At 34.6% G+C, this 16608-nt stretch overlaps 5 protein-coding genes across 5 annotated transcripts; 1 reads left to right on the top strand and 4 right to left on the bottom strand.

Annotated features, from left to right (window-relative positions):
* Nucleotides 1–81: 81 nt before the first annotated feature.
* Nucleotides 82–1392, bottom strand: LOC120333091 (bile acid-CoA:amino acid N-acyltransferase-like). The gene has a single exon (XM_039400443.2). It carries the CDS (start codon nucleotides 1390–1392, stop codon nucleotides 82–84), a length of 1311 nt encoding a protein of 436 aa, XP_039256377.2.
* Nucleotides 1393–4800: 3408 nt separating this feature from the next.
* LOC120335244 (acyl-coenzyme A amino acid N-acyltransferase 1-like) lies at nucleotides 4801–6111 on the bottom strand. The gene has a single exon (XM_039402727.2). The coding sequence runs from the start codon at nucleotides 6109–6111 to the stop codon at nucleotides 4801–4803; it is 1311 nt and encodes a 436-aa protein (XP_039258661.2).
* A 2428-nt stretch (nucleotides 6112–8539) lies between these two features.
* LOC120332873 (uncharacterized) lies at nucleotides 8540–11027 on the top strand. Its single transcript, XM_039400202.2, has 4 exons — nucleotides 8540–8691; nucleotides 9163–9283; nucleotides 10042–10094; nucleotides 10520–11027. Exons 1-4 carry the CDS (start codon nucleotides 8641–8643, stop codon nucleotides 10721–10723), a joined length of 429 nt encoding a protein of 142 aa, XP_039256136.2. The 5' UTR covers nucleotides 8540–8640; the 3' UTR covers nucleotides 10724–11027.
* A 359-nt stretch (nucleotides 11028–11386) lies between these two features.
* LOC120332874 (EGF and laminin G domain-containing protein-like) lies at nucleotides 11387–13903 on the bottom strand. The gene is made up of 3 exons (XM_078119482.1): nucleotides 13768–13903; nucleotides 13217–13337; nucleotides 11387–12055 (listed from the first exon to the last, which is right to left on the bottom strand). Exons 2-3 carry the CDS (start codon nucleotides 13275–13277, stop codon nucleotides 11862–11864), a joined length of 255 nt encoding a protein of 84 aa, XP_077975608.1. The 5' UTR covers nucleotides 13278–13337; nucleotides 13768–13903; the 3' UTR covers nucleotides 11387–11861.
* A 207-nt stretch (nucleotides 13904–14110) lies between these two features.
* On the bottom strand, nucleotides 14111–16256 carry LOC120333090 (uncharacterized). Its single transcript, XM_078119426.1, has 5 exons — nucleotides 16184–16256; nucleotides 15734–15996; nucleotides 15021–15099; nucleotides 14578–14700; nucleotides 14111–14250 (listed from the first exon to the last, which is right to left on the bottom strand). Exons 1-5 carry the CDS (start codon nucleotides 16254–16256, stop codon nucleotides 14111–14113), a joined length of 678 nt encoding a protein of 225 aa, XP_077975552.1.
* Between the last annotated feature and the right edge of the window lie 352 nt (nucleotides 16257–16608).

Here is a 16608-nt window from a genome sequence, read left to right as displayed (position 1 = left end):
CATTAAGAATATAACTGTGAAGTTGTGCCAGAAAAAATTTCGGATTCAGTACATTCGATAATATCCTGTTGAGACCAAAATTTATAAAAGTGATTTGAGAGGCAAATCAAATTTTCTCATTTCGTTTTCTTGACTTTTCAAAAATTTAATAATATATTTCCACGAATAAGCTTGTCCATATGCATGCTCTTTCAAGTTGCCGCCTAAATATGTCGGAAATTTAGACATTGGCAAAAGATAAGTCATTGAAAACATCGGTACGTATGGTGGACCAATCATGTGACCAGTTCCCGGATACGATTTTATTTCATAATTCATTTTGTTTGAAGATTTCATCAGCTTTCTAGCTAGTGCTGACTGCTCTTTCCAGTTTATACATTTATCGTCCTCAGCGTAAATAAAAAGAATGCTTGCTTTAGATTTTTGGAATTCAGGGAAGTGTTTATGCATTTCCAGAAATTTTGGAGTTAGTATCATACACGAAGGTCGTTGTATGCCGTCGACCACCTGATGCCCATTAAGTTTTTCTTCCGTTGGCGTCCATATCTTGTTGCCGTATATTAAATCTTTGAAGCCGGAAGCAGAAAGAGCACCACCAATATTCACAACACACTTTATATTTTCAAAAAAGGTTGCTGCAGCCAATGAAACGCTTCCTCCAAATGAAATTCCCAATACGCCAACCCCCTCTTTTAAAACTTTCTCATGACGGAGAAGATATTCGATACCTCTTTCAATGTACGCCAAATCTACACTAGAAACTTGTTTCATTTGATCGAAAGCGCCAAACAAACTTAGGCACAGGACAACGAATCCGTAATTTGAAAGTAGTGCCGCGCGCATTTCTACCATTCCACCGTTCACTCCTCCTAAATCTATCACACCCATGAAAGAACCTTGTTGTTGAGGAACAAATATAACTCCTCTGAGATCATCTTCTTCAACGATAAACCGACGAATATTTGATTTCATTATTCTTCGTTCAAATATAGAAGTTACTATCAAACACTTGTTAACGCCTTTGATTCCAATTTTGTCAATATCAATGTGACCTTGATAAACATTCAACAAAATAACAGCAGGCTTGGTGACATTTTGTTTAATTAAAGAGGAAAATCTTCGCTTCGGTCCTGGAACTATTTTCATTGCCCAAAGTAGTCCCAAAGGTTCCACGCCGGTGTAATATCCTCCAAATGAAGCATCGACGGAAACATCGATGTTCCCATTATCATCAGTCAAGTAATATGCATAAGCATGAAAATGTCTTCCTTTATCACTCGTCTGACACGATTGTAATGTTACCTTCTCATTTCTTCCAAGATTTATTACCTTGATTACCAACTGAGAATCATCATATAAGGAACTATAAGGGCTGACTAAGATTTTGGCCATATTATTTGGTAGAGTAAACAAGGATTCTGTATAAAACAATTCTGCAATTGTTACTGATAAACATTGAAAACTACTAAAAAAAAGGGAAACCTGCATAAACATCATGTTTTGGTGGGCGAAACAATCCTGATTTGGGGAATCGTATTCACACAAGATAAACAACAACAGTCAGCATTAACAACAAAAACTGCAGTTCTAAATAATAGTGCGTCTAGAAAAACCTACTTATAATCAAATTCACGGAAACAACATAGCCTAAGGCATTTTCTCATTACAGAAATATCAAAAACCCCTTCTCTCGCAATTCCTGCAATTAAGCTGTGAGACGAGAAATCTCTCCTATTGTAAAATGCAAGACCTAATTTATCTTTCGATTCTTTCTCCACATTAAAAACAAGTTTTTACCATTGATACTTACTTAATTAACAATGTCGTCGTGCTTTAAAAGTGGACTATCTATAAAGCAGAATTTTTTAAATACGTGATAAGTTATTTTGAGTTGATATTTCTAAATGAGGTGTGGTATTTATCAAATACATAGAAGTATTTTTTTTTTCTAACATTTATCTGTTATTTATAGTTATTAAAAGTTATTTAAATATACCTAAACAAATAGGTTCGAGTGATAAAACAGGAAAATGTGTTGAATTTTCAAATATTTTGATAAAGATTTTGCGCTCGGTATGTGCGTTATTTCATTACTTACATAAAAAGCTTAAAGACTAGTTATTGTACATATAGGGCAGCTTGCCACAATGCATTTAATACGAAATACTTTACTGAAATTTGGTTGTATCCAGTCAAACGTGCGGCTGATATTTTAACATGCATCTTTTGAATTGTTGAAAGCAAAATCGTGCTGTACATCATACGAGCGTGCATAGTCAATAACGTAAACTTTACATGATATGTACTTACATGCAAAACATATGGACAATATTATTAGAGCCTGGCCTATATATTAAATTATAGTGAAAAAGTATGCGAATCAAAAAGCAGTGATTCTCCAAAAATGCATCTTCGATAGCAATAAATGTTACTGGCGCCACGTAATGTGTACTAGATCATAAGTTAATTTATAAACCTAATAATCACGTTTCCTATCCGTACGGCGTACATAATTGCCCATATTGAGGTAATAAGAATTTCTGTTTACGACGTGATCATGAGATCACGTTTTCAAGTCTTGAGAAGTTTTAGGATTGCATTCAGTGTTTTTTGAAAATCTACAAATAAAATCAAATATGGATTTTTTAACGTCTAATCATTCGCGTTGGCGTTGAGGGCAAAGAGTCGGCTTACTAGTCAGACTCGGTCAACGAAGTTTATCAAACTCTAGTCAGTCAATTCTCGGACATTATATATATCTAATACGTACACAAATGCCGATAATATACAACCTTTAAACAGCGGATTGTACCTTGCCACACCTGTTCTCTGATCTTGACAGCAATCTTGGTGCTCAGCTAATAAGAGAAGCTAATAAAATGTATTCTGGAATATACAGTAATATGGGATCAAAGAAGAAAACACGTATATAAGTAACATCTGCTCTTATTTTTGTTCAAGCTGATATTTTGTTACTAACATACGACATACTTATTTCAATTTCCCTAGCAAGCACAAAATAGTATGCTACAGTAAAATGTCTCACTGAGTAAATCCGCTTTTCATTATCCGTACAAGTCTTATTGCAGGTGGGGCAATGTTCTCTGATTTTAAGATTGATTTCCTCGTCTTCCCTCACAATGCGGCAACTATATGTTGAACGCTCTTATTGGATAAGCCCTTGTATCGTACTTTAACGCTCCAAACATAAATGACCAGTCACTGATGGTGAACCAACACACCTCTGCTGCCCACAGACGACTTTTTGTGAATCTCTTGTTGACGGCTTACAACTGCCAGTTTAAAAAATGGCTCAAAAATTTGAACTGGTTGGATTCAATAGTTAAATGAAAAAGACATTTTTGTCTTCATATAAATTATAACTATAAACTTTGAGGAAAATTAGCTAGTTTTACACGATCGTTCAAAATTACGTCTGTTCAGGAAGTAAATTATATCATAAAGTTACTATAATGAACTCTTATTTTAGATCAGGACACAGTAATATGTAGAATGAACAAATGAGGGCCGTGAGTATAAAAAAATACAAAGAAGTACGTAAATTTGGCATTTTTTGTATAACTCCAATGGCATCTAGCGTCTGTATTAAAAGTTTTTGCAGCCACGGAAGGTAGACAGAGAGTCAATCACTTTTGTTAACTGCCAAGCATATCGCGACCACAACCAACATGTCCCCTGACCAATGTTCCCTTCAATTTTTTGTAGTATGTGTGCGCAGAAATTTTGGTGTGTGCGCACTTTTTTGGAAATTACTAATATTTGTGCAAAAATCTATGAAGAAATTTTGGCGTTCTAACCGGATAATGGGTGGGCCAACAACAAACTTTCTCAACCTGCCAACCGAGAACATGGTTACATTACATCGAAATACGTCTGTGCGCAGTAAATCTATGCGTGTGCGCAGCCTCTGAAAGCTATGTGCGCGCGCACACGCACACACTTTGAAGGGAACACGGCCCTTGACCTAATCCCGCACACTCGAATACCCTCGATCACCTACCCAAAACACTAAAACCTATTAAACACAACTAATAGATTTGTTTCAAAACTTTGGGAGCTCTTTAACGTCATATTGAAATTTGCCCTTCAGTGAATAAGAATTTTTTTTTCGATAAATTCAATCTCATGCTTTATTGTGCAGTTCCATTTTGTAGCTTTTGTGACGATATCAAGACGGACTTGGTCCAAATTTCTATTTTTGTCAGTCCACAGCCCATAACATCAAGAAATATTATAATATTAGCTGGTTTTCTATTATTTTGACGCCTTCCTGAAATTGGACTATATTTTTTTCTATGCCCTACTAGCAGACTGACTAGGAAACGTAATATTTGTACAGGTTGTTACAATAGTCTGTGTATACAAGCAAATTAGTTCAAAATAACTTTATTAACCCATTACTTGAAAATTGACCCTTGTCACTTCTCTTTAATATGATGTCACACAGTAATTTTCCTACATCCCTTTCATAAGTGGTGAACGTCCATATAAAATTTAAAACATCCTCCTCCTGTAATTTTATTATTATTAACAGGAATATAATTGTTCTTGAATATCCAGAAAGAGGCATATACTGTATATATTAGTACAGGTGGTCAGCCAAACACATAATACCTTTTCTCTGCGTCTATTTTTTCAAACTTCGACTTTTAACAACATCATGCTCGTTTGTATCAATATTTTAAATAAAATACTGGAACAATTTAAAAAATGTACGCTGTATAAATATATTCGGAAACACACGTTCCACTATTTATTTATTACTCCGGTGTTTAGAACTCACAAACGTGATTCGAGAGTGAAATTGTTATCTCTCATTTTGTTCCCATGTTCTTTCAAAAAGCTGATAATGTGTTTCCATGCATTAGCCTGACCATATGCATGATCTTTCGATGTACCACCGAGGTAGGTGGGATAGTTGGCCGTTGGCAAGATATACGCCAAAGAAAACATGGGTACGTATGGGGGAAAGATCATATGGCCAGTTCCGGGGTACGATTTTATTTCATAATTTGTCTTGTTTGAAGATTTCATTAGCTGTATAGCAAGTTCTGACTGTTCTTTCCAGTTCACTGATCTGTCATCTTCGCCGTATATAAAAAGTATGGATGCCTCCGATTTTTGAAATTCTGGGAAGTGCTTATGAATTTTTAGATATTGTGGAGTTTGTATCATGCACGATGGACGCTGTATGCCGTCAATCACTGGATGTCCATTAATCTTTTCTTCCGTGGGCATCCATATTTTTTCACCATATTTGAAATTTGTAAAACCAGAAGCAGAAAGAGGACCACTAATATTCACAACGCACTTTATATCTTTGACAAATGTTGCTGCAGCCAATACAGCGCTTCCTCCAAATGAAACTCCCAACACCCCGACCCCATCTTTAAAAACTTTCTCGTGGCAAAGAAGATATTTGACCCCTCTTTCAATGTACGCCAAATCAACGTGAGAAACTTTTTTTATCTGATCGAAAGCGCCAAAGAGACTTAGGCTCAGTACAACAAATCCGTAATTTGAAAGTAGTGCCGCGCGCATTTCTACCATCCCACCGTTCACTCCTCCTAAATCTATAACACCCATAAAAGAACCTTTTTGTTCAGGAACAAATATAACACCTCTGAGATCACCTTCTTTTACAACGAACCGACGAATGTTAGAATTCGCAAATTTTCTTTCAAATTTAGAAGACACCATCAAACACTTTCTGGTATTTATGCTTCCAATTTGATCAATGTCAATGTGACCTCTATACACTTTATATATAATGAAAGCAGGTGTGGTTGCATCTTGCTTAACTAAAGACGAAAATTTCTGTTTTGGTCCCGGAACTATTCTCATTGCCCATAATAGTCCCAACGGTTCCACGCCGGTGTAATATCCTCCAAACGAAGAATCGACCGAAACATCAACTTTTCCATTGTCGTCAGTTATGTAATATGCATAAGCATGAAATTCTCTTCCTTTATCACTCGTCTGACATGATTGTATCGTTATTTTCTCATTTAACCCTAGATTCACCACTCTGATCACCAAATTGGGATCATCATACAAAGAATTGTATGGTTTGACAATTATTTTAGCCATATTTATCCGAAAACGTACACATGCCTGCTTCATGCAATACAAACGATATCTCGTTTGAAATTGATTAAAACGTTTGTACAATAATTTGAAGGTGAAAAACGTTGTACGTCGTCACGTAATGAAGAGTTATTGTGTATGCCTCACAATCAATAAAATTGCGTAGCTATGATATACCTAAGCGACTCGAGATCAATTAATCTGGACAATAATTGAAACAAACATCATATAAAAAAGATTAGTTTTATTGCGAAACATTTTTTGTGTAAACTTGATATTAAATATCATCAGAATTGCGATATGAAGTGCGACAAGCTGATTTCTAGCGTGGGGTGGTGAATTGAAATACGATAGCACACAGTCGTTTGGACGTTTTCAAATGCAATACAAAATTTGCTTCAGTACGATGACTGGTAAAATCATACGCATCTCGATATCTCTTCACAAAATAAGGTTAAACATGTATTTAATTAGGAAATATAGACATTCGCCATCATACATCGAAATAGGAAGCATATATAACTGGTCTAGGATTTTATGTTCATTCTACGAATATTTTATGAATAAGTAAGTGTAAATATTTTTGAAAGTAAGAAAATAGTATAATTAGTTTCAACATTCTGAATCTGATCCACTGGATTAATTTTGATAGACACAGTAAAAAGAAATAGCGTGTTCTTTATACTTGACGTTCTTATGCTGTCATTCAATTCCCAAACTTGCTTTGAAAAATTTGGAAATGGGAATTGTGTAGAAAATGCATCTTCCTATATCCGCAACGTCTTTCCAGTTCTATCTCGAAAGCTTGCTTTACAACGATCCTTCCGTGCTTATGCGCACTCCAGCTTATCAGCCCCATCAGGCCAGCAGATATATAAGCTTAAATTGTGAACAAGAATATAACTTGAAATCCATCACGAATTTCGTTGTAACGACGCATATTGGCTTACTTACGATTTGTTGCGCCAATTCTCTTCGAAAATAATTACATTCCCTTCATTTTGAAGCTGATTTGCAGTAATAATAAGGGCATGACGTCATGAGAATTGTCAAGTGAAGCGCTGACTTTGCAAATTCCGTAAATATAATTGTGACTTTTTCAGTAACGATTTTAGCTATAATAATGGTTGAGGTTTTGTTTTGTTTGAAAATGCCACAAGAACAGTAAAGTTAATTATCTATAATTAACGCATAAACCTTTACACTACACAGAAGCCCTTATCTGCTAAACCTTTACAGATTCTTGGATATTAGGTCGCATATCATGTAAAATGACATCAAGAAGAATAAACCTTTAGCGTTATCTCGTCATACAGAACTTGAGCATACGCTTTTAAAAAGCTACGAATGAAGTTTTAAAGCCTGTTGGTTAAAAAAAAGTTTTCTGAAAATGAACGGTGCAAAATGAACTCAGAAAATCGGATCTTAAATTGGCAATTTTAGGAAACTGCAATATAATAATATAATGCGATACTGGCGGAAAATGGGATATTATGCAAATTTCAGAAATACTTTTCTTATTCGTATTGTATCCAGCAATCATCTTTAAAATATAATGGGAATTTGAGAACCTGGTAACACTCAGCAAAGCATAAAAGCGATTCAAATTCATGAACTCGAATTCATTTTTTAAAATACAGGCACAGTATTTACAGGTACAGTATTTCGGCACACGAATTTATCATGGCTTACTAAGGTTATTCATCTATCCGTGAGTTACTCTTTATGCCATGCTTTTCCACTTTGACTTATTTTATAGCCTTGCTTACCTTATCCACAGACAACTGTTTCGAATTATTGGCTTTATCTTGCCTACACGAGAACAGCTTGAATATATAGACGCAGTCACCATATTCGAGACACATATTGAATACTACAAATTTCTCTCTGGAAAAAAAACTTTTGTCGAAATATTCTATACCTAAGTTATATTGAATGAGAAGAATGTTATATACAAACTTTTAAACTGACATTCTGAGGAACAAAACTTATCTTTCGTTTTTTTTTTGTTCTAGAGTAATTGTCGAATTTTAACCGCTAACAGATTTCGGCCAACTAAATTATTTTCTGTGACAGAAAAATATTCTTATACAGTATCTTAAAACTCGCGTTATTTTAGGGCTCATACCAACCGTCGAGCACAAATCAACTCGCGACTTTTGTTTAGCTCCGGTATAAAATGAATAATGTTATTTCGAAAATAACTCCTGGTACAAAAATTAGTTGAATTTTTCAGAATCTTTATTATTCTTCAACGACCTAGTATTTAGATATTTCGTGCGTATGCATGATCACGCATTTTGCAAGATGGAACTAAATACGTTAATCATATTCGAGTTATCTGACGTATTGTGGAGGTTACACAATGTTATTCTGTGCCACACTCATGTGATGTATAACTAGTCGTCCAGGCGTGTCTATCCAAACAATTCATAAGAGCGACCACGGGTATATGATACATCTAAGCTATGCTGCTGTTGATTTAAACCGTCAATATTACAGGTAAATTTTAATTTAGAAGGCAGAGTTGCAATGGAGAATAATTCATCTGGACCAATCTACTACGAAATCAGTCCTCTTAAGGTAAGCGTACGAAATTACTTACCTAACTTGGAGGAAACATTGAACAGTTGGGAATATTCTGTGACCGAAAACAGTAGATATAGGCCCTCTTGAAATTCTTAACGACAGTATTTAATAAAATGGGAAGGGGAATCATAGCTTGATTTGGAGAACACTTAATGGTGCTCCCGAAGAATGCGAACCAAGATGGCGGACATCGGAACGTAACATGGGTAACAGGTTAGGGTTAGGCGATAATTTTTTTCCAATTTTCCTTATTTTAGTCCTATTATCAGTTCGAAGACGAACCAAGAGCCTCTCGTAGTATTTATACCTAAAATTATGGCCTAACCCTAACCTAGTACACATATTACATTCCGATGTCCGCCATCTTGGTCCGCATACTTCATGAGCCCCCACTTAATAGTAACGTCATTAGGTTTAAGAGCCTTCATGTGAATCTATCACTTTTTATTCATTTAATTTTTTCAGAGTAAACTTGTGCGCGGTTACGGTGCAATAAGTTTTATCGTTGCAATTATTGCGATAGTACTCGTGGGAATTAAGTCATCATCAGTTCACCATGACTTATATCTACTTGTCAATATTGCAAGTAAGTTACTTTAATAATCTAATAATTAAATATGCCATGTAAACAATCATGCATAGATTGGTATTGTGCGTAATAAATATAACTTATTAATGACAAGATTCATTCATACATCCCCATTTAATGTTGTTGGTAGCGAAATCGACACAGTGCACTAAATGAAGGCAGTAGCTTATTACTTATCGATTTTGATCGGTAAGTATGTTGATAGGTATCTGTATGTCTGTCTGTCTGTTAGATGCACGCGATATCTCCCGAAAACGAAATTGAATCTGCTCTAGATTTTGCATGTGCATTCATCATATGTTGGAACAGAAGCCTATTGTTTTTGGATGAATTATGTAGTATAATTAGCGAGTTATTAATTAATTAGTGATGGGACACAAGGTGTCACTATGGAGTAAGAGCGATGTTTTGGGGGAGTCCCTAACTTTCGATCGATAAGTCTTCGGTCTCTGGCCGATATTCTCGTTTGTATATTAGAGCGTGCATGCTAGACTCCAAAACTTGACGTATGTGTTACCTTTTGAATAGCTGCCTATGGATAAACGTTCTCCAATAGTAACAGAGAACTATCCTGAGACTTACTGAATGTATTCAACTGCCTACCTGATACTTCCAAAATGATGGGCTCTAAATGCAAACGTACGTTAGACTCTGACGTATCAATTCATTCATTCTATTCGTCACCCTAATCAAACGTGACATTTGCACGCGAAAATTTTTGACATCTAATTTGTTTTTACCTGAATTTTTTTTAGTAAGTATCTTCGTATGTCTTCTGTTATCCTGGTTTTATAAAAGAGAAACAGTGGTGAGCATTTTACAGTGAATTACAATATTTTCAGTCACTTTAATAAATAAAAACCGTCGAACAGATTGTGTTTACGTGATTTCTGTTTAGTCGTTGTTTTAGTCCCCGTTTCATTGAATATTGGAATATTCACTATTTTTTCTGTATGTATACTCGTTTGCATAAAGTTGAAATTAGTAAAAACTTTAGAAATTCTTGTTCTCCTCGTTCGTTTAATCGTTAAACTTATGGTATGATGAGTTCCCATGAGAGCTGATAAATTTATGTTAAATTTGTGCTTGTGTTCAACCAATTTGAATAAAATTTTAATTACACTTTACTAATCAGAACAGTTTTCATACCTCAATATTAGCTTTCTAATAGTAACACGACAACGATGTTTACTTTTCCAGAGCTGAAACACCTAACATTTCTTCATTTTACAGGGACAAGGAAAATGGTGGTTCATGATTGTAGTTTTCAGCGCTCTTTTATATCAAAGCATCATTTCTGTTTTATTTGTATACTTTCATGAGCCTTCCTCTATACCTGCTCACACTGTGGCTGTTGATCCACATACCTTATATGTAAAGCCTCATACTTTCAAACCCATTCATCACTCCCCAAAGGAGAGCAACACTATCCCTTGATGTTAACATTCAACTTGAAACTGAACATACTCGAAGGAGAAACTTTGAAATTGGTTGTAAATAGATTCTGTCCTGCACTGTTATACGTACTCATTGGAAGTTCTAATTAGGATTTCTTTTATGGCATCTATGGGCCACTGACTGATCCCCCAAGTACAAGCTTGAAAACCTAACTTAAGTTAACTACTATCGACTTCACTACACTAACGTATCTTCAACAAAACACAGTTTTAAAACGTGTTATGGGAGCATATATTGGATTATCAGATAGCAATAATGATTTTATATTTTTTACAATGATACATACTTACTGATAAATATTATTATTGTGCAATAAAGCGATGTGTATTTCATTAGTAATAGAAAAAACTCAATGACATGCATGCATGTGGCTATATAACCAACTTGGAGATATAGAAAAACAATGCTGTTTAATCAGATATAATTAAAATAATAGAACGACAGAGCAGAACATTAAGTTGGTCGAGCTCGAAAACTTTTGCCAACGATACGATTTAAAACTGAATATATAGATATTCACATGCTTTTCAGTAATAGTACAATTGTTGACTTCCTATCACATTTTTGAACAAGAGTGAAATTCTCAAATATATAAACACGAAGTTTGGGTGTTGGTATACTACAGTGGGACCTCAGCTGAGACCGAATATACTGAAAATTTGGGAGAACAGGCGAGACAAACAAAATTTTCTAGTATTGTGAAAGGTTTTACTATGTACTAAGATGGAACAACAAAGTTTTGTATTAAATATATCCTGGGAGTTTGAAATTGAAAAATTTAAATTGATAGACATTCATCCACTTTCAACTATTAAAAATCAAAAATCGGGCAATTGATTATTGATTTAATTGAGGGGCAATAAAAAAAGTCTCTTCTCAAAAAAAGCGGTCTCCTTAACAACAATTTAACAAAAAATCAGAGTAGACTATTGTACAATCATCAACAACTCTAATGAAACAATTACTTATTAAAAATGTAGTTTATGTATTATATAACAGCTATAGTATTATAACCGTTTAAATCACCCAAAATTGAAGAATTAAAAAGAAGTGTTTGCAACTATTTAGCATGAGCATAAGATTAAAATTAAACAGGTCATTTTGTAAGGTTTCTTTTTTAACCCATACATTCCAGTTTTCCAAGACTGATACTGGCAGTTTCAGGTGTCCCCCCCATGTCACCAAATCGAAGTTCCTGAACTGGTAGTTTGGTTTTATCAGTCAAATACCCTTCGTCTTGGGTAAGCAGCAATTGATTATTGTCACAGTTGCATTTTCCTCGATTGCCTAAATGATTTGGTTCACACGAGTCTAAATAAATAAATTAAAATTAGACTGGAAAATTCAAAATTATTCCATTCATATTAATTAAAGAATATATTGAGTAAATTGTGTTTCAACTCTATAAAATGACATTTCGCACAATCAATCGCCATGTTTTAAACCAGTCTACTACTGGGCCATAAATGAACATAGGGGCAGTGTGAGGGCCTCATCAATTTCCGCATATAAACAATTGGCCCATTAAACTTTTGACGCACACTGACAAACCAACAATTTTTATTTCTGTGTTAATTACAATTATCGGTAGCCCGTTCGGCACGCGAAAAACTAACAATTGACATGTTCTTTCGCGTACGCCAGGGGTCGGAAACCCTTTGTCGATCGCGAACCAAAATCTAGGGGTGGGAGTCTTGGCGGGCGGCACACATTTTTTAGGAAGGTAAAAAAGAATCACAATTTTTTCACCGATTACGATTTTTCCGACTTTTCTTTGTGATGTTCATTTTCGAAAATAATTGTTCGCACGCAAGAAGATACTTTTTATAAAAATGAAGCAGTGATACATCTCTCGAATACAATATGGATTTTGTTTCCTCATTGCATTGCATGTCAAGAAGCTCAAATATTTTCTGCGCCATTGCACCCTCTGCACTCAGCATTAACTTTTCTGCGTGTTGCCATTTGTCTAATTACAATTAAATTGTAGACTCGTCAAACAAGTAGATAATCACTAAGTATAAGTTGGGGTATATTATAATTTAATCTACACATGTCTCACAATAAATTCTGTTACGTGAAAAATATAATCAACTCCTCAAGCGTGGAATATAAAATTAATCCATCATCAAAACCGCCATTTTGTCGCTATAATTCAGTGGAGCGTCGCGGCCCGGATTATTTTACTCCGCGGGCCGGGTTAGGCCCGCGTGTCGTAGGTTGCCGATGCCGTCTCTTGGCTAACGCTAATCACAGCAAATTATGAAAATTTTTGTTTTTACTCATTAGAAGTGAAGTCGTTCGAAGGCAACAAAAAAGTTTACCAACTACGTTTCAAACCCATAAAACAAATCGTTAGAGCGAACAAATTGTCTAGACTAGAGAATGACAAAAATAATAGAACCAGATTAAATTCAAAAACCTTCAAATACTAAAAATACAATTTTTGATTTGACTATAAATATTTCTCACTTATTTCTCCACAAGCGCAATACCCAGCTCTTCTTGATGTCGATCCTCCCCAGTATGTCATGACTTCTCCAACGCGAGCAATCTAAGACCCGAATGTTAAAACTACACCAAAACATCTAAACTACAATAATATAATGATAAATTTTATTCACCAAAACATGCACTATAGTTTGTTATTTTTATATTTCAAGATTTTCCGAATTTCTGAATCCTATGTCTCATCATCAACTTTATATTATTGATTATAGCGTGATGCGATATAGAGATGAAACAATTTAGAGATATGACTTGTTGTAACGGAACAAAAGTTTGGTAGGTCAGCTAAACAAAACGTTGATGGAGTATATCAAATATTGCAGTCAAAGTTTGCTTCCTCAATGAGTTTTTACTGACTCGTATACGTTTGATGTGATACTAATTAGGATGTTTTATTTCTATTTTAACTCTTAGCGTAGTGAAACTTAATTAGCGTAGTGACACTTAATAAAAAAAAAGCTTCCAACTCAAAAATTGAAATATTTAGCAGTAAATTCAATACTTTAGAAAGTTACTTTTATATACTGTCTACACTCTTCTGAACTGGTAACTATGTCCAATATTTCCTGATCGGCTATGAAGTAACTGGGTTTTGTTTTATAACAGTTTTTTTCCTCGCACTTCTCAGTAATAAAATTCTCTTCCATCATATTATGCCAGACTTTAGTTGTAGCTAAAAATAATAAAGTCGCTTTTATTGTTGTTCAATTTAGTATTGTATCATTAATACTTATGGAATCAGAATGTTTTGCTACACTAGGAGATAATACTAGCATTTAATGCTTTTTGTGAACCGAGACTAAAAATGTGAATCGATGACTATAAAACATATTCAATGTTATAAAGCGGATGGGTAAATCATAGTTTCAACCAACCTCTTGGCGACGATAGGTTGCAATATAGGTCCAATACATTGCTTCCGCTGTTTTTCCTTATTTTATAAATTCCCGACATTATTACCTTGTATTTCAATCTTAGATGATGGCAAGTGGTGATACCTGTGATATTGATAGTATTTGATAAACGTTGAGCACCGGTCCATGGGAATATAACATATAAGTACTTAGCATTGCCTGAACACACCCAATGCTTCGATGAGAGAATGCGAAAGATGTAGGTGTGTTTTTTTTTGAATTGCGATATGCGAAATACTTCAAACAATGAGATACTCAGGGTTATCGCGAAGGAAACATTTTGGAAACAATAAATTTGCTTATTATTTTTTTAGTCTGTTGGAGTAAAATAAAGATACTGCTATAGTTTATTTGAATAGGAATTAATATTCGTATGCATTCTTCTAGGACAAGTTATAAACTATTGCCAACCTTCATATACATGGAAGTCGCAATACATATGCATTGCTTGTGTGGATTCCGGTGATTTCATAACGTAAAATCCAGATTGTGTGATACCAAATTCCGTTTCCAATTGTCGACAACTCGTCACACCTTCACCAAAATATAACTTAGATGAACAATTAGAGTCTGGCATCTACGTCGATTTATATGTTTTTATTTAATATTATCGTTTCAACAACCACCTCTTTCTCATTTGCAAATTGTTTCACTGTTCTGTATGTTGTTCATCTAAATAAATCCTGGCCAATTGCTTATACTATGATTAAAAGGTTTACCAAGGCACTTGAGTAAGTCAACGTTTTTTTTGATTTGTAAGTTTTTTCTTTCTTTAAGTTAGCTGTTTAATTTCAAATGGGCACCGTTGCTCAAGATTTATTCAAATTTATATGGATGAAAATTCAAATACTTACGAAGAATTTCAAACATTAAATCGGTAATGAAGCTGGATCTCACATCAGGTGCTGGCTCGCCTTTCATTCCAACCTCGCCCTTTAATGTAAGTCCATGATAGTATTTGATCAAATGACATGAATTTAAAATTAACAACGCTAGTGGATTACAAAAATTTTTTGGATATGAACTTTGTGAAAGTATGAAATTTTGTTTATGAAAAAATGTACTACCAAATTTTCGTGACTTGAAACAGTGTAAAATATTAATGTCGAGCGGGGACCAGTTTGCTTTTTTAACTATACTTTCTTTTCATGGAAGCATTTTGAATGGAATGCATGTTTGCTGCTATATTATTACTGTTTTAAGCATCAATGTGTAAGTATGGCATATAATATAAAGCAATACAAAAAATGTCATCACAAACCCATAACAAATTTCTAATCAATCGAAAAAATGAAAGTATAAATAGAGTATTTCATGCATGTCAATATACTTCAGGTTTGATACATATTTAAAATTGTTGAAAAAAATCTCGAATAGTACGCACCTGTGTCAAAAACACTAGTATAGCTATCAGCTAAAAAACTTACGTAATGAATATTGTTACCCTAATTTTTACACTCTTACACGGATTGTTAAAATCAAGTTTTGGAAGAGCAAAGAACGTGGCGCGATAAATATTCAATAAATGTCTCAGCATATCATTTTCTTCAATTTAATTAATGCTCACTTTTTGACCCTTGTCTCCTCCTGAGCCATGGGGACCTCTGGGACCAAGTTTACCTGGCGGGCCTTGCGGGCCACGTGATTGACTTTCTTCATTACTTGTTTCATCAAACTGACTTTTTCCACATTGAACATTGATGACATTGCATGAATCTTTGGATGTATGAAAAGGGACGCTTTGTTCGCGTTGTCCCGTTGCTTGTGACAAAGCCCAAAAAACTACAAGGAACTTGACAGAAGGTATCATTTCTGCAGTAATGATCTGAGCTGCAAAAATTATCAAAAATACATTTTCAATTGCCAGCGGAATGAATTAGGGTCAATTTTGCAACAATAAAATACAGTATATTGCAAATAGAAATCAATATTCGGCTTGTAGCTAAGCAAGGAATTACACTGAGTGTGAGTTTATTGGCCCTCAACGCCTAACGTGCTATGAAATTCTGTTCTATACCAAACAACGCGAGAAATTGGAAATCGACAACCTGTACTTGTATATCTGATATCCGACTCGTATTATAAGCCATTTTTATAATATTTTCTACTTTTTTGTCTCGGACCGATATAAATATAAAATATTCGTAAGTCTATAATAAGCAGATGTTTTCTGCACATGCTGCATATTTCGCACCTCTTTTTGTAATACAAGATCGTAAACATTTATATTTGAAATATAGCCCTTGTGATTCAAGCTTTTTCTCGAAATTGATAGAATATGTTTTATGTGTTGCGGTAGCACAAATTAACCTATGAGTCTTAGGGGTTTCAATCTTTTGGCGCCAGAAAAAAATCAAAAAATATTTAACTAAATCCAGCACTCTTAAAGGCTCAACTCAAATAGATTGATGTAACGCATTCCTGGTAGGTCATTGGGTGGCT

Source organism: Styela clava, chromosome 13, assembly GCF_964204865.1.
Source record: "Styela clava chromosome 13, kaStyClav1.hap1.2, whole genome shotgun sequence".
NCBI lineage: Eukaryota > Metazoa > Chordata > Ascidiacea > Stolidobranchia > Styelidae > Styela > Styela clava.
This window is presented reverse-complemented; position numbering and strand designations above follow the sequence as displayed.

Excerpts from the sequence above, each read along its gene's own strand:
- LOC120332874 (XM_078119482.1), bottom strand. The coding sequence starts at position 13,277 with ATGACATACTGGGGAGGATCGACATCAAGAAGAGCTGGGTATTGCGCT. Across the intron at positions 12,056-13,216 it reads TTGCGCTTGTGGAGAAATAA|ACTCGTGTGAACCAAATCAT; the intron begins GTGAGAAATATT and ends TTATTTATTTAG.
- LOC120333090 (XM_078119426.1), bottom strand. The coding sequence starts at position 16,256 with ATGGCTTATAATACGAGTCGGATATCAGATATACAAGTACAGGTTGTC. Across the intron at positions 14,701-15,020 it reads TTTAATGTTTGAAATTCTTC|GTGTGACGAGTTGTCGACAA; the intron begins GTAAGTATTTGA and ends ATTTTGGTGAAG. Across the intron at positions 14,251-14,577 it reads CGACTTCCATGTATATGAAG|GTATCACCACTTGCCATCAT; the intron begins GTTGGCAATAGT and ends TCAATATCACAG.
- LOC120333091 (XM_039400443.2), bottom strand. The coding sequence starts at position 1,392 with ATGGCCAAAATCTTAGTCAGCCCTTATAGTTCCTTATATGATGATTCT.
- LOC120335244 (XM_039402727.2), bottom strand. The coding sequence starts at position 6,111 with ATGGCTAAAATAATTGTCAAACCATACAATTCTTTGTATGATGATCCC.
- LOC120332873 (XM_039400202.2), top strand. The coding sequence starts at position 8,641 with ATGGAGAATAATTCATCTGGACCAATCTACTACGAAATCAGTCCTCTT. Across the intron at positions 8,692-9,162 it reads ACGAAATCAGTCCTCTTAAG|AGTAAACTTGTGCGCGGTTA; the intron begins GTAAGCGTACGA and ends TAATTTTTTCAG. Across the intron at positions 10,095-10,519 it reads TTTATAAAAGAGAAACAGTG|GGACAAGGAAAATGGTGGTT; the intron begins GTGAGCATTTTA and ends TTCATTTTACAG.